The sequence below is a fragment of the Malus domestica genome, chromosome 09 (genome assembly GCF_042453785.1).
Source record: "Malus domestica chromosome 09, GDT2T_hap1".
NCBI lineage: Eukaryota > Viridiplantae > Streptophyta > Magnoliopsida > Rosales > Rosaceae > Malus > Malus domestica.
In genome coordinates this window covers 5,104,097-5,123,000 of record NC_091669.1, presented here as the reverse complement: position 1 = coordinate 5,123,000, position 18,904 = coordinate 5,104,097, and the positions used below count along the sequence as shown (strand labels likewise).

Here is an 18,904-nt window from a genome sequence, read left to right as displayed (position 1 = left end):
TAATTAAGTCCTTCCAACCCTGTTGCACCTCATAGGCTCCTACCCTTATCTCGAGAGGTGAGCATTGCAAACATTTTTTTTTTTTAACAAACGATATTAGCTACGTTATAGGGGAAAGAGTGGATTTAGTTTCACAATGAACTAGCAATAATATGATTCAAACTCAAATCTAAAATATTTCACTTACATCACTAAACTGTAGTACTAAGTAGCAGCGCATTGCAAACATATTATAGCGAAATGATAATCATATAGCATTTTCTTCCACTTGCACTATCCTGTTTAATCTCAACACTATTTTCAACTCAATTAACCTTTCAAATTTTAAATGCGATAAGAAGCTGAAATGGATCTAGGAAAGCATATGCATCTGACCTGGACATTATTTGTGTGGACACTTTTGTCCAATTGCAAATTATATGAATATATTAGACATTAACCATCTCAACATGACGTCACCATTTGCAAAGCATCCGCACACCACAAGAATCCGTTTGCGTCTTTGTATATGGAACCGGATCCTCTCCGGACCTAAATGAACTGGGCCCACTCATCAAATGATCGAACCATTGAAATTTAATCTAACGACTACAAATTGGAAGTTCTCTAAAAGTTATAATAATTGTAATCATTAAATCAAATTTCAATGGTCCGGATAATTTGATCGTTGGACTCAGTTCCTTTGGGACTGGAGGGGATCCGGTTCCTTTGTATATGAATGTGAATTCTTATCCACCAATCACAAATAAGATGACTCGCACCGCTATATGCATTTACTTAATACATTTATAATCTAAAATATGCATCCAAAAAGAAAAAAATTTCGTATCTAACCATTAGATGGTGAATGTATATGTACCGTAGCCAAGTCCCACCACAAATACGATCTTCCTACTAAATTTGATAAATGAATAATGATTATGTGATAACAACATTAGGTGGAATACTAAGAACATGGATAAACAACTCCCGCCACAAATAAGAGCTTCCTACATTAGCAGGAATACTAAGAACATTCACAAACAACAAATGCTTCAACCATTACTGCATTCTATTCGACTTCCCGTTGATAAAAAGTGAGAGATGAGTCTTCTGATAAGAGAGAATTTAGGGTAAGATCGGATTCGTTTGATGAACGCTTCAACCATCAAAACTTCAGTGGTAGTTGTCACCGGGTTTTCGCTAAAGCTTCAAGTAATCTGAATCTGTGAATTACATATACTGCAAAGTGCAGAAGAATTGCTACGTACACATTCCCAATCTGGTACAATCCATGATTCACATGAGCAACAGATACAACATTTAGGCAAGCATAACAGGCAGCCTTTCCCAAAATTTAAAAAGAAAGAAAGACGACATAATTTCTCACCGAGCTTCGCTCTGAGGTTGCGACTAACGAAGGAAACCAAAACTTGTGAGAATTAGCACGTAGTGACTGACAATAGCTGCGACTCGCTGATGAACTTGGATCCGAGCAGCGAAGATGGTTTTTATTTTCTATAAGCCAAAATTGCACATTTGAACAAATTCCATATCATTGTCCAAATAATTCGTCCACAGTTTCTTGTATTGGTTCATAGCAATGTCCAACCAAGGTTTCATGTTTCCGTTGTAATGAATGACCGCAGCTTTTCTAATCTCGTCCATGCTAATACTGGGATTGTACCCCAGCCCAAGAACATGCCATGACTTGTCCAGAGACTTGGTCGTCGAGTAGAAGGTAATCAGCCCCGGCGGAAGAGTCCCCAGCTTCCATAGAGTCCGGTCCTCATTCTGCAAAAATTCATGGGCAAAAGTACTCACCGATCACTATGAATGATGCATTCCACTTATGAAAGTAACGGCGCAATTGTACTTCAACTACATATTGTGCCATTCGGCTAGCAATTCCAAAGTGAAAATCACAAGTGTTTCTGTGGAAGGATTAACATACTTCGAAATTGCTAACCCGAATGGTACTTAATCTTCATACACACAAGGAATTTACGATGAAAATAAACACTTACCAAGTTCTGCCAGTAATGGTACTGCTCGGTGCTTTTCTCCAGCCTCCAAGCATCAAGATCAAAAATATTCATCCCGTAGGCCCAAGCACAAGCCCGGGGATTGAACCTCTCCCTGATAAGTGGGTGTGAAAAATTCAAATACTGGGCGTAACGATGGAAGGACCCAAAGCACGTCTCAACAGCTCCATTCACCTTCCCATCCAAATCAATCTTCCACAATCCTGTCAAGTCCTTTTGAACCACGACGTCATCATCCAAAAAGAGAATTTTGTGCAGTTTAGGGTACATCTCCGGCAAATAAAACCGAAGGTGATTCAACATTGACAAGTACTTGGGGTTCCTGTACTTCATGTTTTGTGTATCCTTGGTAGCATTCTCTGCCCGATTCTCAAAGTAGAACTTCTGCAACTTTGCTGACTCAAGTTGCCTCAACACCGGCACATATGAAGAATTCAAGAAAGTGAAGTCTTCTACTGCCTTCACCTCAACATACGCACCCCGTTCCACAGGCCTCATCTTAAACCAAACCTTCATCGGAGCAAGATTCATCCTATCTGTAACAACATGGAAAACGTGTTTCCACGGTTCAACTGAGTTCTTAACCACAGATCGTATAACCACTGAGACTGCGATGACATTATCCGAAAAAATTGCAAAATGATACAAACTTGGATCCTCAAATTCGGGGCTTGGTTCTTCTTCCTTGTACTTCTCCGGATGTGATATTCTTTCCTCAACAAGCCTCATGGCCAAACAATGCAAACTTTTTGGTATCGATTTTGCGGCAATCGAGCTTGCAAATGCCCCATTCTTCTTTGCCTTTATAAGCAACTCATTAACAGCAAAAATGGTATCCTTCAACTTCTGAATCTTGAGCTGATTATCATAATTTTCCTTTGACTCCGCAATCATCAACCGAACAATTTTGACCTTATCCTTCACATCCTTCTCAAAATGCCTCAAAACATCCTCATCCAACGGACCGTCTGATTCAAACAATGCAGTTCTGTAACCCGGCTTCATTTGAAGATCAGAGAAATTTGACGCCAAATCATCAAACATTCTCATTTGCCTAGATATCTCAAGCTTAAGCTTCCTGGCGTACGCCGCGTAAGCATTCACCAGAGTAACATGATCATTGGCTTGCTTATATATCAAATCTAATCTGGTTTTCAAAGGGTCGGAATTTAAAGCTAAAAACGTCCTACGCATGTACGCGTTTCCAGTTGTTGGAAGTGCCTGCAATCAATTAAACATCAAGATTAAAACTTCAATCCTATCTAATTGAAAAATTAACATCTGGGTTTTGTACTACTCCCAAGATTTTCACATGGGTTTTCTTTTTCTTTTTTTTCCAATCTGGGATTTGTTCAGATGTGAAAGTTAGAACGTGGGTTGTGATTAATCAGCGAAATTAACATCTGGGTTTTGCTAAAGCTTCGAAATTTCAATCTAAACCTCGATTAATCAAATAAATAATTGGGAGAAAATGGATTTAGGGAAGAGGGGGCAATACATACAGAGTCGTGGTGCGGAGTTGAAGGATTTGTGGTGAGGATAACAGAAAGCGTAGCAATGAAGAGGAGAGAGAACATAGCCGAGACAAAGATCCGGTACGAGAAGAAGCTCCGGAGGCTGAACCCGCCAAAACCCGACCCTCCTCCTCGGCTGCCTCGCATGGCCACCGCCATTGGAGCAACCAAAACTTCCGATCAGAAGGCTCAAAACAGAGTATGATCGATTATTGATGATTGAATGGTGTTTTGATTCTAGCAGCAGCAGCAGCAGCAGCAAAGGGTTTGGGTTTTCTCTCTCTCAGCTGATTGGAAAGTGGAATGAGGAGTGAGAGAGAGGAGAGAGAGAGAGAGGTGATTGGAAGTGTGTGAGTGTCTGTGAGATCTCAGCTGGGTGTGAAGAAGAAGACCATGTGAAAGCGTGGAAGGGATCAAACTTCCAAGTGAGAAGGACCTAATTTCCGTGTCGGTGTTATTATTATTTAAAATAAAATAATAATAATAGGTGGTGGAAAGAGAACGGGCAAGTTCAATAAAATTCTAAGGTCATTAGTCTAACCCACCCAACGAATCTAAAACTTGTGCGGCAGACTTAAATTTAGCTAAGTTGATTACAATAACGTAGTTTAATCGAATTTTCTTTTCTAATTGGAGTTCAAAAAATATTTCATGGGTTGAGTTTAGGTTTATACATTTTTCACTAATAAAATTAGACTCAAGTTTAAATTTATATTGAGAAACTTGGGCTGAAATCAACTTATAATTCGCTCGAGTTTAACCATATTTAGGACCTTGACCAAAAAAAAAATGTAGGATAAATTATGAAAGTAACGTTTTTGTATAAATGATAAAGTTCGACTCTTTATTTCTTGATGTTTATTGTCACGGACGTAAAAAGATAGAGCGTGTATGCTTCAAAATTGTAAGACAAAAGCCTATCAATTTTTCTAGTAACAGAAATTTGAAATGGAATTCAGAGTTAGCCGTTAGTGACAAACATGCCAAGCCTGAGCCTCTCTCTTCCCGCTCCCGCCAAACTCCCACCACCTCCTCCTCTCCGCCCCCCCAGAAAGCCACCAACTTTGACCTTCTCAACAACCGTCTGATCAGCCACATTCATGTCGGCCATCTCCACAAAGCAATCACCACCCTCGATCTCATGGCACAGCGCGGGACGCACACGGACCTCCCCGCCTACTCCCTCCTCCTCAAGTCCTGCATCCGATCCCGGAACTTCGACCTGTGAAAGCTTGTCCACGACCGGCTGGCTTGCTCGCAGCTCGAACCCGACCCGGTGCTTCTGAACTCCTTGATCAGCTTGTATTCGAAATCTGGGGACTGGAAGAAGGCGAATTCCATCTTTGAAAACATGGGCAGTGAAAGAAATTTGGTTTCTTGGAGTGCCATGGTGTCTTGTTTTGTGAACAACGATATGGGATACGAAGCGATTTCGACATTTCTTCATATGCTCGAACATGGGTTAAGTATTGCTTCGCATCGGTGATTCGGGCGTGTTTGAATGCCCGAAATATTGGGATTGGGAAGATAATTTTTGGGTCAGTGATCAAAAGTGGGTATCTTGGGTCTGATGTGTGTGTTGGGTGCTCATTAATCGATATGTTTGCCAAGGGTAGTGGAGATTTGGGTGAAGCGTATATGTTTGCTCAGATGGGTTTCCCCAGAGAGGCAATTGATTTGTATGTAGATATGTTGTTGAGTGGGCTCATGCCTGACCAGTTTGCACTAAGTGGCGTTATATTGGCGTGCACAAAGTTGGAATCACTATCATTAGGGCAGCAATTGCATTCGTGGGTTATACAGTCTGGATTGGCTTTAGGTCATTGTGTCGGGTGTTGTTTGGTGGACATGTATTCCAAGTGTGCGGCTGATGGATCGATGAATGATGCGAGGAAGGTATTTGATCGGATGCTAAACAATAATGTTGTGTCATGGACTGCAATTATCAATGGATATGTGCAGAGCGGAAAGGGTGATGAGGAAGCCATCAAACTCTTTGTTGAAATGATGTCAGGTCTTGTTCTGCCAAACCATTTCACCTTTTCTAGCATTCTGAAGACTAGTGCAAATCTTTTGGATCTGCGTACGGGTGAACAAGTTCACTCCTTGGAAGTGAAATCAGGTCTGGCTTCCATCAACTGTGTGGGATATTCACTTATTGCATGTACTCAAAGTCAGGCCAGGTGGAAGATGCCCACAAATCTTCTGATGTTCTGTATGAGAAAAATTTGATATCTTATAACACAGTCGTTGATGCATATGCCAAGCATTCAGACGCAGAAGAAGCCTTTGGACTTTTTCATGAAATTCAGGATACAGGATTTGGGGCTGGTGCTTTCACATTTTCTAGTCTCTAGAGTGGAGCTGCAAGCATTTGTGCAGTTGGTAAGGGAGAACAAATCCATGCCCGGATAATAAAGTCAGGGTTTGAGTCATACCAAGCATTTGTAATGCTTTGGTTTCCATTATTCCAGGTGTGGAAACATAGATGCTGCCTTTTTAGTGTTCAATGAGATGGATGATTGGAATGTTATATCATGGACTTCAATGATCACGGGTTTTGCAAAACATGGATATGCAGCTCCAGCGGTAGAAGTGTTTGACAAAATGCTTGAGGCCAGAATCACATATATTGCTGTTTTATCAGCTTGTAGCCATGCGGGTTTGGTTGATGAGGGATGGAGAAAAAACATTGTATCATCCCAGGAATGGAACATTATGCATGCATGGTTGATTTAGTAGGCCGCTCAGGATCCCTTGTAGAAGCGCTCGAGTTTATTAACTCAATGCCTTTTACAGCCGATGAACTAATCTGGCGAACATTTCTCGGAGCCTGCCGAGTGCATGGTAACATAGAGCTTGGTAAACATGCAGCAAGGATGATTATCGAGAAGAACCCACATGATTCGGCAGCATATAGTTTACTATCAAATTTGTATGCTTCCACTGGTTTGTGGGAAGAAGTGGCAAAAGTAAGAAAAGATATGAAAGAGAAGTATTTGATCAAAGAAGCAGGTTCTAGCTGGATAGAGGTGAAAAATAAGATCCACAAGTTTCATGTTGGGGATACTTCACACCCAAAAGCGAAGGAGATTTATGATGAACTGAACCAGTTGGGCTCAAAGATAAAGAAATTGCGCTATGTCCCGAATACAGATTATGTACTTCATGATATGGAAGAGCAGCAAAAGGAATTCTACTTGGTCTTATTGGGACATCGAAATCAAAACCCATTGGAGTGTTTAAGAATCTCCATGTTTGCAGAAACTGTCACACTGCTATTAAATATATTTCGCAAGCCACTGGTAGAGAAATAGTAGTAAGGGATTCAAATCGGTTTCATCATTTCAAGGACGCGACATGCTCTTGCAACGAATACTGGTGATGTTGTTACACAAATTCAAACTGTAAATGATAGAATAATCTTGCAGGCTGATTCGTAACTTTCTTATTCTAATTTTTGGACGCCCCAGTTCTTTGTTTTTCTAGTTGTAGTCTGTACAGGTCATATCTGCACATTTGTGTTACTATTGATGTATACTGCTTTCTGATTAATTTTAATAAAATCGTATGACTTTGTTTCTTATTCTTTTACGTTTAACGTATTTGAAGTAAAATATAAATTGGAAAAAGCACCCTAGGAATTTCGGAACAAACCCTTTGCTAGAGCTTCCCTCATATTCCGCTTTCTGAAAACTTTTTGTTGGAATTGAACCTTGATATTCTCTCTTCTTCATTTGCCGTGGATTATTTTGTGCACTTCTCTGAAAGGTAAAGGGATATATTAAGTATGTGCGATATAATATTAACACAGTTTAGGATTAAACATATGTACTCATAGAACAATCAGTGTTTCTGTTATGCTTTATGCTGCTATACAAAACTTGGGAACTTGATTAAACTGCAGTAATCTTGATAGGATTCATTCTGATGAGATGGATTTGAAATTTATCGGCCGTGAGCTTGATTGCAACTCTGATTTGATTGCGTATAATGCGTGTAAACGATCATTACTGGAAATATATATAAATAGAATATCAAGGCTCTTACGTTTGCAGATCTTCGTAGGCAAAAAAGGTATTGCAGGAAAGAAAGAAAGAGAGAGATGAAGTCTCTGAGAAAATATCCAAATCAAAGAGAACAAATTGCAATACAAAACAAAATAAAACATGTCGTTGTGTCTAGTCAAGCCAGCTCTCTAAAAAGCTAGAAACCAGTGCTTAATTGGATGTATATGTTAGTGGATAGCTTTTGTGAATGTCTTACCTCTTTATAGTAATTTTAATATGACGAACCAACTCCCATTTTCACCACCTTTATTTCTGTGTCATGACCAACTCCCCCCCCCCCCCACCACCATTGCCACTTTCTGCTCCACACATTGGATTTTTTTTCTCCTCCCTTTGTTCTAGTACACCTGAAATTATTGTTTCTTCGTTGCGCAATAACCTCTATTTTTTAACAATATTTCTAGAATTATTGATGATAAATATCTAGCAAGCTCGGTAGCTGATCAGGTGATCTGATAATTTTTCAGTGATCAGGATTTTTTGGAAAGTTTTTATGTAAGAACAAGCAGTATTTAACTTTATGCAGCTAGTTAGCGAGAGTTTACATGATTTAAGATTTTTTTTTTGAGATAGATAAGATTCTAGCTAAGAGATAGTGCCGAAAATTTTGAGCAATGATTCAATGAAAAATGCTCAAAACATTTTATTGCTTATTCGCTTGGATCTGATACAGATTTTAAAGTGAGTTAAGGACTGGTTGACTTCTACACAAACAGAAGATCACCATAGATGGGCAATGGGAAAAATGGGGAATTGATAAGAACTTGTGTCCATCGATATTAGCCTAGCAAATCCATGGAACTTGTGATGGACGGGTTTGAGGACTCCGTTCTCAGATAAGCAGTGTTGCATGGGACATCCTCGAGGTCCCGAAGGAAAGGATTATAAGGACTGTGCAGTTGCAGGTCATTGACCATTTGGCGAAGCTCAGAAGCTTCCTCTTTGAGCTGAGCATTCTCTTCCAGAACCTTGTCGTGGGACTCTGAGACATGGTTCAGCTTGTCCACAAGTTGGTGATTCTCATTTCTGAGCCAAACGACTTGTGACCAGAGCTCATCCAAGTGCTTCTGCTTGCGCATACGTGATCTGCGCGCAGATTCTCTGTTAGATATCATTCGTCTTTGTTTCCTCTCGTTGATGAGACTGAGTTGCTGCTCATCAGCCTCATCAGAGGTTGAACTACTGAACGAGGATGGTTGCTGTGGATTGTTATTAATTTCTTGAAGTTGGGAATTAGGGAATTGAAAATTGTACAATGGGCTAGAAAACCGGTTAAATTGAAACGCAGTTGCGTTGCTTTGAGTGCTCATGCTGAAATGAGGAGGGTAGGGAGATGATGAGCTCAAGGGAGCGAGGTAATGGAGTCCGGTGACCTCACCGGGCTGCATAGCTTCTTGAAGTTTCAATGGATAAATTCAAGGTCTTAGTGGTGAAGAAGGTGAGTGGAGAGCACTTAGTTTTTGTTTGCGTTGGGAGGGGGGAGAGAAGCTTGAGGAGATGAGGTCTTTTATAGGGATGAAAAGTGTGAGAAAGTGCCTTCAAAGCTCAGCTGATTGGAAGATCATGCACATCATGTCTCTATTTTAAGCAGCATCATCACATTCATCTATGAGTACATGAATGTCCGAGAGATGTCTGTCTGTCTCTCATTTACATGTTCGTTATGGGCATGCATCCATCTATCGATGGCTACATGCATGTATGTATGAAATGATATTTTTACATACATACATTCAACATGGGGGATTACAAGTAGGGTTAGTGGATAATCAATTTTCAGATCAAATCTCCGCTTACATGAGAGAGAGAGAGAGAGAGAGAGAGTTCATGTCATAAATTATTGGGAGTACAATGATTTTAATGGAAGAATGTTTAGTTCAAAATAATGCAGTGCAAGAGAAAATGGGTTCAACAAGTCAATCTTAATTTTGATGTGCCATTGTCAAGTCTATAGGATGGATACTTGCCATCCAATAGAGCCTTGTGACGTAAGGAAATGGAAGAAATTAAAGAGGTTTTAGAAAGCCTAGAACTTTTATACGTACTGGTTATAATAATTAAGGAGCTGATCAGTGACTCATCAAACACTTAAACTCCCTATTAGCATATCAATTAATCAACCGTAAACAATAATTTGTTCGACATTAACAACATACGCCCTCTGCGGCGTTTTTAGTTGTTGGACTGATAGGTAGTTTCGGATCTTCTACGATAAAATACGAAATACGTATAGCGATATGCTAATCCTATACACCACTTAGTAGTTAAAGTAGATAGCAAAATTCAAGTTAGAAATATATATCGGGGACAATTAAAGTGAGATATTGGACAACAATTTTCTTGTCCTCTTTTGTAAGCTGAGATACAAAGGTGCAAGCAAGCATATATTCTCCAAGAAAGAGAAATGCAACTCAATTATTAACAATCTGCATTATTATAAAAATCAGTTTGTATTACTTTATTATTGGCCAGCTGAGGACAAATTGTACTCACCCAAATTAGTTTGGCCTTCTTTAGAGGTATATTTTTTTTGTCACTAATTCACTACATAACAAGTGTTTATTAGACAAATGATTCACTTTTCAAGTACATGACATATATTTATTTGACAAGTAACGCTACTAGAACTATAGCAACTAAGCTTGTGGTTTCTGCATCCATTTAAAACTCTTTTAGTTAGTGGAAGACTGCATTTTAAAGTACATCCATAAATCCCATATTTCCATTTCCCACCACTACACTACAAGAGTTTTCCACTAAGTAACATCTGCTAAATTGGAATGGCTTGAACAGAAGCTAATCTTTTCTCCATGTTCCTGCTACAACTGACTTAATTTGACCTAAGTGCACCTTTAATTATGCTTAAATATTTAACGAAGTCAGTAAAAAACAGAGATCCACTCTTGTAACTAAGATATAGTTTCAAGAGTGGATCTCTGTTTTTTCTGGCTTGGTTAAGTATTTAAGCATAATTAATGGTGCACTTAGGTCAATTAAGTCAGTTGTAGCAGGAACATGGAGAATCGATTACTTATTGTTCAAGCCATTCAAATTAGCAGATGTTACTGAGTGGAAACCCCTCTTGTAGTGTAGTGGTGGGAAATGGATATATGGGATTCATGTATATGTACTTTAAAATGCAGTCTTCCACTAACTAAAAGAGTTTTAAATGGATGCAGAAACCATCAGGCAATGCTCTCTCTCTCTCTCTCTCTCCCCCCACCTGAGGGTTTGGGTTGGGTCAAGTTGAGTGGACTGAATGGTCAACAATGCCATTAGACAGGTTTAGACTGCTCTATCTTTTCTTGTCTTGCAACTGTCCTTCTCCTGTTCCATACGTCTCTCAATTTTATTTTCTTTGAGGATTTGGAGTATATAGAGGTGGATGAGTAAGTAATTGAAAAACCCCAGACTTTGGAGTATGTTTTTCTGCTCAACTGTACTTGTAGTGTATATTGTATGGACAACTGCATTTGGTTGGTCAATGTTGCATCACTTAGTTTCGACTCCTTAGGAATGTCTGTGTGTGTGTAATAAAGGAGAAGTACTTCACTGACCCTGGGTTGTATGTCCCCCTTCTCCATGTAACGCTGATCACGGAACATAGTCAACGTCACGCGAGAATATGGAGCCGAACATACACCTGGGTATGCAAGTTTCTCTGGTGGTATAGGGTTGGTTCGGAATTTGCTGGTGAAAAGAACGAGTGTTCTCAATTCTACGCAGCTAGCTTTAGCTTTAGTAAACCTGTTTAAATGGTCAACTATTTTCCAACATGCCTATATGGGTTGTTGTTTATCTACTACGCTGGCCAATTGTTCAGTCAAGCAGGCCAGAAAATGCAGCAAACTTTTAACATGCTTGGTTTTGGTTGTAATTCAACAGATAGCTTACAACTATCCGTTTCACCAATTTTGGTAGTGCATGGCGCATGCATGTTTGAATTCTGCTTTCAAGTACTAAAACATGCATGAACAATTGTTCCTAACAAAATTCTTAAGTTTAGGAGTATAATAAGAGAGATTTCCTCGACCACGGTTCAGTTCTCTCATCTCCATATCTCTCTTCACGTACCCATGTTAAGTAAATTATTGACCCATACTTAGCAACGTGTATGTATGCACTCAAATTGAAGGAATACACCCCAAAAGAAACTTCAACCTCAATTTTGAACGCATACTTGGCAATGTATGTCAAATAAATTGAAGGAATACACCCCAAAAGAAACTTTCAACCTCAATTTTGAATGGCACTTTTCCTTCAAACCAAACGTGAGTGAAAGTGAGATTGAATCTGAAGATAGAACTCCTTTTTTCCCCTCACTCAACTTACATATCTTATCTACCTCTCAAAATCATTCTCCATATCTCTTCATTTGTTTCTATTTTATCCTCGAACTTTGTTGGACAATCACTACAATCCAAGGCTCCAATGGCATTTTGGGAAAATAAAATGTCTCAGTCTGGGACATTTGCCCTACAATGACGGTCTGGTTATGCACGGAAGGGCACTTGATTTAACACCTGCCCTTTTCGTACCAAACGACACTCCAAAAGATATCCGAAATTTATTTTAAAAAAGGAAACCCTAAAATTTTAACAACAAACAATGATAGATAGACATGAACAAAGGCAAAGACTAAAGTAGGCAGACGACAAAACGCGAGTGCACGTTAGATGTCACACGTGGGCCTGGCAAACGTTAATAAAGAGAGATTTTTCAGTATGCTGGAAACACGATTTGCTATTCTAAATGTTATAATACAAGTAGTTGGATACTTGTAAAAAAAATTTCAATTACTTATATTATGACACTTAGTATACCAAATCGTGTTTTTGATATATGAAAAAATTTCTCATTTACAAGCGCACATGGATGCTTAGTGCTCCACCTCCTAGCCCAATTGCTTGGCTTGTCAAACTCTCTCTCTAGCTAGGTGGTCTAGCTAGGGTTTCTGTAGTGCCTAGGATTCTCTAAATTTGGAGAAAAATTTTAGTGTGCTGGAACACAACCTAGTATACTAAGTGTCATAACACAATTGATTATCAAGTTTTCTTTTTAAAATTTCTTTTTAAGTTTCTAACTAATTATATTGTTATACTTAGTGTACCGGATAATGTTCCCAGCACACTGAAAATCTCTCCTAAGTTTGCTGGCTTTTTCAGGCTCCTCCACCAATCAAGAGGGGTTTGCAAGTTTTTGGGCATTGTCCTTAGATGCCCAGATGACAATGTGCACCCCACTATCATTGCAGTTTTTGTTTTTGTTAAAAATGGTGATGGCATGGTGATGAAGTGGCTAGCTAGGGTAGGGCGTGTAGGCTTCATCCAACCAGGCCATTCATGACGGTGGTTGGCTGGTGGATTTGCTTTGTTTTTCAACCCTTCTCAAATCATTCGTACGGATGCATTATAATCCTTAATCAAGTTATAACTTCATATATATTTGTTGGTTTATTTCCTCCCAGTTTAACCTTCTAGAGTGTACGTAGTATCAAGAGTCTTGGTTTGCAAGAAGTTATACGTTTGAAACTTATATATTGTTGGGTTGCAAGTATATATTAGGAAGAAGTGTATTTGAAGGCTACCTGAACTTATATGATTCTCTCACAGTTTCTTTCTAGGGATACACTTGTGAGTCTGGGAAAGAAGGTTTTAGGCACTCACAGTTATTCCAATTCAAAATTATGTTAATTTTCTTGTGATGTGTGTTCTTAAATTCAAGTTTTGTTGTTTTGAATGAAACTATGAAAATGCAAACATGAATTTAGTCAAGTTGGCTTGTATTCCCTTCTCTACACTTAAGTTCGAATATAGAATATCCCTTATATTAAAAAGACTATGAAATTAGTTTTATCTTACAATAACATTTTCCAATTCAAAATCATGTCTTTATCTTATATTTATATATGTTTGCTGAATTTCATTTGCTAAGTCTTTTGCATGATTAGTGAAAAAGGTTGAATTAATTTATCCTGTTAAATTGTCGTTAGCTATAATTCGTTGATGTAAGTCGAAAAAAAAATCCATACCAATAAAATGTGTTGGTGCTAAAACTCAGACAGAGTTTGGACATGATGTTTAACACGTATTTGCTCCGAGTTACTTTTGGTCTCAATGTCAAGAGATGGCTCAAGAGAAAGAGAGAATAGACATGACACTATTGGTAGTTGCCAACATACAATATTTGTATTCGAGTGTGTGAAGCTTGTGCGTTAATCTAACTTTTTAACCAAATGATTGTGCACCGAGTGGGACATTAGTTCGGCTAAGTTCTTTTATGTGCCTCGAGTGAATGAGGACTTAAAATTCAGTGTAACTTCGTGTATGCTTGCCTAAAAAGTAAATGAAACTAAAATAGAAACTAAAAAGATAATTAAAATGTAATCATTTCACAATGGAGTCAAGATTAAAAACATTCACAAAAATAAAATCTAGACTAGTCTTACTTTAATTTTCAAAACTTCACGGTGAGGCAAACGTAAAAATAAATAGATTGAACGATGATTTAAGTACGACTGGATGAGGATAAGTAGCGTGGTACCGATCTTTCCATATTCCAATTTATTTATTTTATTTGGATAACCACTATTAAATTCAAATATCTTTAAAATTAGGTTTTAAATCGTTGATTACAAATGTTTAAATATGAATCATAATAGATTTTGCACGGAAAAATATATTTTGAAGAACTTGAATATGCTGGTAAGAGAAATAAAAGAAAATTTAAAAAGTATAAAAATAAAATAACAAAAAAACTAAAATGAAAAAAAAATCGAAAAGGGGCAATCGGTATGATGATAGCGACTAATTTATGGTTTACTCACTACCTTGACAACGATAGTTCTCTGGAAAAGCGGTAGTGAAGTACCGATCGTATCATTTTCTATTTTTTTTTTTCCATTGAATTTTTTTTTTCTTCCTACCTTACTTTATTTAGATTCAATTACCTTTAGATTTATATTTATATTTATATCCTTGTTTTTTATTGTTCTAACATGGATTATAAGAAAATACATTTTGTACAACATGAAGATGATAGTTTGGTGTTAAAGTCGTTGATGAATGAAAGAGCTTCGGTCTTTATGGCACCCTCTAGAAAGGGCGAGTCATAAGGGAAAAAAAAAATTTGACCAAAAAAAAAAACATAGCAGTTGATAAATGTCCCACTTTCGACAATAATGTTTCATCCGGCCAACCATGGTTGACCCCTGAGATTAAAACTAAACTTTACCCATATTGATAGCGGCCTATAAATGCCCACCCCTAGCACGAATGCTTTATGCAAGTAACAATGGTCCACTCGTGGGATTAAAACTAACCCTTACCCCTTATAATGCCCTTCCCTCAATACTAATGGTTTGTTTGAGCAACAATGGTTGATTCGTGCGATTAAAAATGAACCCTGCCCCATATTGATAGCGGCTTATATATGTTCCACCCCTAACACTAACGCTTCGTGCGGGCAACAATGGTTGACCCGTGTGTCGAGCCCACCTCGTTTTGCATGTCGTATTTTTGGTTCATCTAGCCGCCTCAGTTCCCGTGTAAATCATGCCTCGTTTTGCATGCCTCATTTTCCATGCGTCGAGCCCTCTCTACAATTAAACAAAACCTTGACTAACTCTTCAATCAACCCAACTGCTTTTTAGCACAAACCCAATTGTTCTTCAACAAAACTCTCTTGTTAGCTTTTCAGCTACAATCTCAAAGCCTTCATTCGAAGCAAACGTACTGCTTACGATCCCTGAGATACTAAACTTTTTACAGCTCAACTACCCCGTGGTATGATTCGGTTGATGTCCATTTTCAACCACCATGATTTTCTTTTTGAGGTGCATGTTTTATACTAAATCCAATCTGACACTAGTGATCATAGGTCGACTTCTCTAGCATTATGTTGTCGTTTATGGGATGAATCTTGCTAGAGTTTTACTACTTTCTTTACATTTCCAGTCAATTTTCATTTCAAGTTATGTAGCTCGGCCTATCAGCTTGACAAATGTCATGAGTTTGAAGGTCTATGGTTGTATTATATAGGCAGTGGAGAATGAGCAACCTTGATCATATCGTTGAGCTGGAACAGAAGTAGATCGGTCATTTGGCGCTGATAGTAACTGTAATTCATGGTAGGTGACATTCAACTGTGTCTTGAGGCGATTAGCACGATCGTCGGTAGTGACTTCATCATGTCGGATGACACATACATATGTATTTAAAAGGACGTGATATTTCTGATCTTTGGTCGTCTGCATGGCAAACACACTCACTTCGAAGGAATTTCTGTCTCAAGCCTCAGATAAATTAGAGCTAAGTGAGATGGTCGTCCAAATTTTGGTTTGGGCTTTGAAGTTTTGGGCCTGCGTTGTGCAACCTTTGTGTAAATAAAATGAATAAACTCTATAACAAGCCTTATTTTTATTCATGGCCCAAACAAAATGAACTGTATAGAAATGAGAAGAAAGGGAACATTCTTCTCTACATAAATCTAATTAATAATCTTTTGTGAGAACAAAATGTGTAATTAGTACCACGTCACATTCTTTGACACACCCCGACCCTGATATTCCCCGAATACCAGGATAGACACGTGTTGGTCGACACCCGAGGGTGACGAAAACCATTAATTGATTACAAGAGTAATGATTAGGAGAAAATATTCATGAATAAACATTAGAATATAGAAGTAATAAACAAAGTTTAAGGAAGTGTCTAGAGTGCACAGAACACCATCTAAATCAAGATTCACAAAAAGGAAAGATCATTACAAGATATCACACAAGTGAGTGGTATATTTGCTACTGGTAAGGGAATGCCTCGTACATCGTGTCGTAGTCCTCGTTTCTAAGACCTAAATGGGAGTGCAAAACAAAGGTGAGTGGACCAAGTTCATAAATATAATAATAATAAAACAGTTACCAATGTACTAACCCCCATAGTTTATATATAATGAAAACTACTAGTATAATAAGTGATGGATTTAATAAAATTCCTAGCATGCCCAAAAATATCTCAAAAGTCATATTGCGGAATAACATCGTAGAAATCAAAACAGTAAACGTCTCATAGATCGTCTAGTAAACGTGGTGTGCTGCTAGAAAGATCACTGAATAAATATAACTCCCGACCCTATGCCAGCACCATGGTCTCTGCGCCTGTAACCAGAGATTACCAACTCCCGGCCCAATGCATGCTCCGTGTCCCTCAGCCCGTAGCTAGGGATTATTTCTCCCGGCCTATCTGCCAACACCAGATCCTCGCCCCAGGCGGCATAGTATCCACTAGATACGCACAAATAGTTACGCCTCTCATAAATAACCACTTCATAGTATAAAGTCATACATCTTCTATACTATAAAGAGGGGTTTCTAAAACATGTTCTAGCATCCTATCGCCATCTATCAGATAGTCTACTAGTTCATGGTTTTGATAGAAAATAATATATTTTAAAATATAGCTCAATATAGGCTAACAAATAAATTCCTCACCAAAACGAGACGATAAACCACATATTTCATAAACATGCTTAACATAAAATCAAATCATAAACTCATAAGGCATGCATTTTCATTTATGCAATTAAACTAGGAAATTATGCAAATTTTAGAAAGGGGTCCACTCATAGATACTCCTTAGCAGTAGAGTTGTGCGGATAAGGATTAAGAATTTCCTCACTAGCAACTTCACCTAAGCACAAAAATGTAATAAATAAATAAAAAGAATTTTCTAAAGGATTTGGGCTTGAACTAAATAAAATAAGGGATTTGGGTTGAATGGGTTTTAGAATCCTAAGGTTTTTGGGTTAAAAGGGTTTTAGGGTGAAGAAGAGTGGTTTGGGCCCACACTCACACACATACGCCAGCCCACATACACACACCTACACAACACATACATACACACCCACACGTGCATAACACACGCATACACACCACACATGCACGGACACACACACACACACACACACACACACACACACACACACACACAAAACACACACACGCACTACATATCACACACACCACACAACCCACACACGCACACACAGCCCAAAACACACACATGGGGCCCATGCAGGGCATGGCCCACATCACACACATGCACAATAGTCCACACACAAGCTGACCGGGCTTTAAGCCCTTTCATTTAAAACTAGCCCAAGGCCCTTTGAGTATTTGGGTTTTAAAAACTTAAAACTAGAAATAAAAATGATACGGGCCAGGGTATTAGGTTGGTCCAAAACGAGCTAAGGCCCGTGGTATTCTAAACGGCCTGAAAGGCTTGGTGTTGCTGGAGAAGAACGTTGGAGCTACTACAACTCCGGCCGACGCAAACAGGGGTTTTAGACCCTAATCTAACTACCAAAATGAAGAGCAAGATGAGGGGAAGAGATTGCTACCCTCGAATAGTCGTGACACGGTCGGAGGTGATTGGAAATTCCCTCGAAACTCATGGGTTCGCCGGAAAAATAGGTGAGCTTCCCCCGCGCCGTTCCCGTCTTTAAAACCTTGGAAAAACAATGTAAATCTCATCACACAACGTCCAACATCATCAATGACGATTTAAAAAGGGATCCAACCTTACCTAACTGGAGAAATAGGAAAAATCCCGCCGGAGAGTTTCTCTGGGTTCCTCCGTGTCCCGCAGCAATGAAAGAGAGGAGACACGATAGGGTAATGATGGTGAAGGTGTTGTAGGTACGGGGTTGGTAATGGGTGTGGGCTCACGGGAGGATAAGAGAGAGAGATGAGAGTGAGTACAGAGAGAGATGAAAGAGAGAGGTCTCGGGGTTGGGGGGACAGAAAGAGAGAAAGGAAGAGAGCTGGGGTGCTGCCACATGGCAGCTTAGGGATAGAAAATCCCACTTTAGATCCGAATTGAGTGAAAACAACGGGACTAAATTGATAAATTATCAAAGTTTTGGGGAACAACGAAATTATATATATAATCGGGGGTTGGGGTGTTACATTCTTATCCCAAGAGCATACGCATTACATGCCTCCTCTCCCACAAAAAAAATTTAGTTGTGACGGGAACACGGATGGTACATCACGTGTTTTTATGTAAGTAGTGGAAAATTTTAATTTTTAAGTTATTAATCTTTTAACTGATAGGAGCATATTTATGCGACTTAGTTAGCTTGTTTTCTTGCATTTACTTAGCTAGTTTCTACTTATTATAGTATTTTAAGCTATTTTCGTGTGTTTGTAGGTTCTAATGGCAAAGTTGGCCAGAAAGTGCATTTTGATGCAGTTTTGGGCTGAAATAGATTGCATGCATATGGAGCAAGTTGGATGGAC

General features: G+C 38.7%; 2 protein-coding genes and 1 pseudogene across 3 annotated transcripts; 1 reads left to right on the top strand and 2 right to left on the bottom strand.

The window, feature by feature from the left end:
• Positions 1 to 1,176: 1,176 nt before the first annotated feature.
• Positions 1,177 to 4,009, bottom strand: LOC103442468 (probable galacturonosyltransferase 9). 2 transcript variants are annotated; one of them, XR_011570991.1, is made up of 4 exons: positions 3,527 to 4,009; positions 2,007 to 3,245; positions 1,370 to 1,773; positions 1,177 to 1,261 (listed from the first exon to the last, which is right to left on the bottom strand). XR_011570991.1 is itself a non-coding variant. In XM_008381254.4 (3 exons), the coding sequence occupies exons 1-3, from the start codon at positions 3,695 to 3,697 to the stop codon at positions 1,498 to 1,500; spliced, it is 1,686 nt and encodes a 561-aa protein (XP_008379476.2). In that variant the 5' UTR covers positions 3,698 to 4,009; the 3' UTR covers positions 1,177 to 1,497. The 2 variants fall into 2 exon arrangements, 1 of the variants encoding a protein (XP_008379476.2); XM_008381254.4 differs by having other exon boundaries at positions 1,177 to 1,773.
• Positions 4,010 to 4,364: 355 nt separating this feature from the next.
• LOC103442862 (pentatricopeptide repeat-containing protein At3g49170, chloroplastic-like) lies at positions 4,365 to 6,923 on the top strand (annotated as a pseudogene).
• Positions 6,924 to 8,204: 1,281 nt separating this feature from the next.
• Positions 8,205 to 9,081, bottom strand: LOC103442467 (basic leucine zipper 43-like). Its single transcript, XM_008381253.4, has one exon. It carries the CDS (start codon positions 8,994 to 8,996, stop codon positions 8,388 to 8,390), a length of 609 nt encoding a protein of 202 aa, XP_008379475.1. The 5' UTR covers positions 8,997 to 9,081; the 3' UTR covers positions 8,205 to 8,387.
• Positions 9,082 to 18,904: the final 9,823 nt, after the last annotated feature.

Excerpts from the sequence above, each read along its gene's own strand:
- LOC103442468 (XM_008381254.4), bottom strand. The coding sequence starts at position 3,697 with ATGGCGGTGGCCATGCGAGGCAGCCGAGGAGGAGGGTCGGGTTTTGGC. Across the intron at positions 3,246-3,526 it reads CAACTCCGCACCACGACTCT|GCACTTCCAACAACTGGAAA; the intron begins GTATGTATTGCC and ends AATTGATTGCAG. Across the intron at positions 1,774-2,006 it reads ACCATTACTGGCAGAACTTG|AATGAGGACCGGACTCTATG; the intron begins GTAAGTGTTTAT and ends GAATTTTTGCAG.
- LOC103442467 (XM_008381253.4), bottom strand. The coding sequence starts at position 8,996 with ATGCAGCCCGGTGAGGTCACCGGACTCCATTACCTCGCTCCCTTGAGC.